Genomic DNA, 4,048 nt, shown 5'->3' on the forward strand with positions numbered 1-4,048 from the left:
ATAGATCTTGCTCGGGTCCCCACGCAACGTGTGAAGCCTCCAACGCCACGGATTCTAACTCCATGTACGAGCGCTACCCGGATTTCTACATCGTCCTGCCGGTGATTTACTCCGTTATCTGCGCCGCGGGGCTGACGGGCAACACGGCAGTGATCTACGTCATCTTGAAAGCCCCCAAGATGATGACGGTGACCAACGTGTTCATCCTGAACCTGGCGATTGCCGACGACCTCTTCACCCTGGTGTTGCCCATCAACATCGCCGACCATCTCCTCCGCCACTGGCCGTTCGGGGAGGTGATGTGCAAACTCATCATCTCCATCGACCACTATAACATCTTCTCCAGCATCTACTTCCTGACTGTGATGAGCATCGACCGCTACTTGGTGGTGTTGGCCACCGTGCGCTCCGAGAAGTTGCCCCGGCGCACGTACCGGGCAGCCAAGGTGGTCAGCCTGTGCGTGTGGGTGCTGGTCACCCTCATCGTCCTGCCCTTCACCATCTTCGCCCAGGTCTACACCGACCCCATGAACAGGAGAAGCTGCGTATTGGGCTTCCCCAAACCCGAGCGCGCGTGGCTGAAGGCCAGTCGTATCTACACCCTGATCCTGGCCTTCGCCATCCCTGTCACCACCATCTGTATCCTGTACACCATGATGGTGTACCGGCTCCGCGGCATGCAGCTCAGCTCCAACGCCAAGGCCCTGGACAAGGCCAAGAAGAGGGTGACCCTGATGGTCTTCATCGTGTTGGCCGTCTGCCTCTTCTGCTGGACCCCCTTCCACCTCACCACCGTGGTGGCGCTCACCACAGACGTCCAGGAGACTCCCCTGGTCATTGGCATCGCCTACTTCATCACCAGCCTGAGCTATGCCAACTCCTGCCTCAACCCCTTCCTCTACGCATTCCTCGACGACAGCTTCCAGAAGAGTTTCAAGAAGTTACTGGAGTGCAGGGCAGCGTAGACGTTTCGTGTGGGAGGAGGTGAATTGGTTCACCCCGAAGATAGACTCAACAACCTGGAGTTAACTCAGTGGGAGAGGCAGCATCTCTGGTGATGAAGGAATTGGGTTCAGTTCGAAGAAGGGTCCCGACCCGATATTCCTCACCTCCAGAGATGCTGACTGACATAGAAACGTAGAAAATCGGTGCAGGAGGAGGCCATTCGGCCCTTCGAGCCAGCACCGCCATTCATTGTGATCATGGCTGATCGTCCCCTATCAATAACCCGTGCCTGCCTTCTCCCCATATCCCTTGACTCCACTAGCCCCTAGAGCTCTATCTAACTCTCTCTTAAATCCATCCAGTGACTTGGCCTCCACTACCCCCTGTGGCTGGGAATTCCACAAATTCACAACTCTCTGGGAGAAAACGTTTTTTCTCACCTCAGTCTTAAATGACCTACCCTTTATTCTAAGACTGTGTGGCCCCTGGTTCTGGACTCACCCAACATTGGGAATATTTTTCCTGCATTCAGCTTGTTCAGTCCTTTTTCTGACCCGCTGAGTTACTCCAGCTTTTTTGTGTCCATCTTCAGTATGGACAACAAGCCCTTGGGTTCAACTGGGAAAGTTGCCTCATCATCTTGCAAGCGTTCCTTTTTCAAATTTATCACACAAAAAGAAAAGTTTTCATTGCCAAAATTCTGCTGTTGTTCAACGAACTCTTAAAATGTAGTTCAATGTCACGTGTAGGGAAGAACTGCAGATGCTGGTTTACACTGCAGATGGACACAACGTGCTGGAGTAACTCAGTGGGACAGGCAGCCTCTCTGGAGAGAAACATAGAAAATAGGTGCAGGAGTAGAGGCCATTCGGCCCTTCGAGCCTGCACCGCCATTCAATATGGTCATCCAACTCGGTATCCTATACCTGCCTTCTCTCCATACCCCCTGATCCCTTTAGCCACAAGGGTCACATCTAACTCCCTCTTAGATATAGCCAATGAACTGTGGCCTCAACTACCTTCTGTGGCAGAGAGTTCCAGAGATTCACCACTCTCTGTGAAAAAACATGTTTTTCTCATCTCGGTCCTAAAAGATTTCCCCCTTTATCCTTAAACTGTGACCCCTTGTTCTGGACTTCCCCAACATCGGGAACAATCTTCCTGCATCTAACCTGTCCAACCCCTTAAGAATTTTGTAAGTTTCTATAAGATTCTCCCCTCAACCTTCTAAATTCTAGCGAGTACAAGAAGGAACGGGTGACGTTTTGGGTCGAGACCCTTCTTCAGACCGAGAGCCAGCCATCCTTTCACTCCAGAGATGCTACCTGTCCCCTTTACTATTAAGTCACAGCTGCTAAAAGCACAACAGCACGGTCAATAGACAATAGGTGCAGGAGCAGGCCATTTGGCCCTTCTAGCCAGCACCGGTCAAAGTCTCTTTACAGTTAGAACCTTCCTCTCACCCTCTCGTTTAAGAGAATTTTGTTTGTTTAAAGCAGAAATGTTGCGTTAAAACTTTGCTGTGTGGGCCGGTAACTCCAATGGGACTATACGCGAGAATGTTGCATGCAATCGGATGTGCGAGAGTGTGCCGTTATATGTAGGGGTCACGGAATGGGGTCAAACAAGACTTTATAATGTGTGGCTAACTCCTAGAATCGTCGAATTCATGGCAGCCACATACCGCCCCCTACTGTTTATGCTGTTGCATGACCAAATGAACTTAATTCTGAGACCCACCGATTTTATTTAAAATAACCTTAAAGTTCTTGCACTTGTAATCTGTGTTGTATCATTTGGTCGGCGTGGGTCTCCAATGTTAAACTGTCTGCTCTTGATATTTACTGTGCTCCGAATGACACATTCTATCATCAATAAATGTCACCTTACAACAGATTTCTTGTTGATATTTCCAACTATAGTTAGCCTGGGCTGCAGAGTTCCAGATTTGAAAGGGTCTAATATTAATCTTGGAATCAGAGAGAACATAGAAAAAAGTACAGCAGGTGACACAGAGGTAGAGTTGCTGCCTGTGCGGAGTTTGCATGTTCGCCCTGTGACCTCGCGGGTTTACTTCCGGTGCTCTGGTTTCCTCCCACACTCCAAAGACGTGCGGGTTTGTAGGTCAATTGGCCTCTGTAAAATAGCCCCTAGTGTGTAGGACAGAGCTAGTATACAGGGGTGATTGTTGGTCGGTGCGGACTTGGTGGGCCGATGGGCCGGTTTCCACACTGTATCTCTAAACTAAACAGAGGAACAGCCCCTACAGACCACAACAACTGTGCCAGACATGATGCCAAGATAACCTAATCACATCTGCCTGCATGCGATTCACACCCTACTATTCTCAGCTTATCCATGTGCCTGTCTATAAATCTATCCTATGTTTCGACCACCACCCCTGGCAGCACGTTCCAGGCACCCACCACTCATTGTGTAAAATACTTGCCATGTACATCTTTAAACTTTGTCACAGAGTCCTACAGTGTGGAAACAGGCCCTTCAGCCCAATTTGCCCATGCCAGCCAACATGCCCCATCTACACTAGTCCCACCTGCCCGCGTTTGGCTCATATCCCTCTAAACCTGCCCTATCCATGTACCTGTCTAAATGTTTCTGAAATGTCGCGATAGTCCCTTAGTTCCTGCCTCACTTACCTCCTCTGGCAGCTCGTTCCTTGCACCCAATACTCTTTGCGCGAAAAAGTTGCCCCTCGGGTTCCTATTAAATCTTTCCCCCCCCTCACCTTAAACCGATGTCCCCTGGTTCTCGATTCCCCTACTCTGAACAAATGCCCGATGCATACCTCTCCTGCTTTCTTCCCATATCCCTTGATTCCGTTAGCCCTACAAGCTAAATCTAACTCTCTCTTGAAAACATCCAGTGAATTGGCCTTCTGTGGCAGAGAATTCCACAGAGTCACAACTCTCTGGGTGAAAAAAGTTTTTCCTCATCTCAGTCCTAAATGGCCGACCCCTGATTCTTAAACCGTGTGTGACCCCTGTTTCTGGACCCGCCCCCCCCCCCCCCCCCCCCCCCCCCCCCCCCCCCCCCCCCCCCCCCAACATGGAGAGCATTTTTCCTGCATCTAGCCTGTCCAATC

The 4,048-nt window shown here is 50.4% G+C and overlaps 1 protein-coding gene across 3 annotated transcripts in view; it reads left to right on the forward strand.

Annotated features, from left to right (window-relative positions):
- The window catches only part of npbwr2b (neuropeptides B/W receptor 2b), a 6,306-nt gene extending 2,580 nt beyond the window's left edge, over nt 1-3,726 (forward strand). For all 3 annotated transcript variants that reach the window (XM_055652652.1, XM_055652654.1, XM_055652653.1), the window contains exon 3: nt 1-3,726. This exon is cut by the window's left edge and continues 65 nt beyond it. In XM_055652652.1, the coding sequence (XP_055508627.1) occupies nt 1-965 (965 nt within the window). In that variant the 3' untranslated portion in view covers nt 966-3,726.
- The last annotated feature ends 322 nt before the right edge of the window (nt 3,727-4,048 follow it).

This window comes from Leucoraja erinacea, chromosome 21 (genome assembly GCF_028641065.1).
Source record: "Leucoraja erinacea ecotype New England chromosome 21, Leri_hhj_1, whole genome shotgun sequence".
Lineage (NCBI taxonomy): Eukaryota > Metazoa > Chordata > Chondrichthyes > Rajiformes > Rajidae > Leucoraja > Leucoraja erinaceus.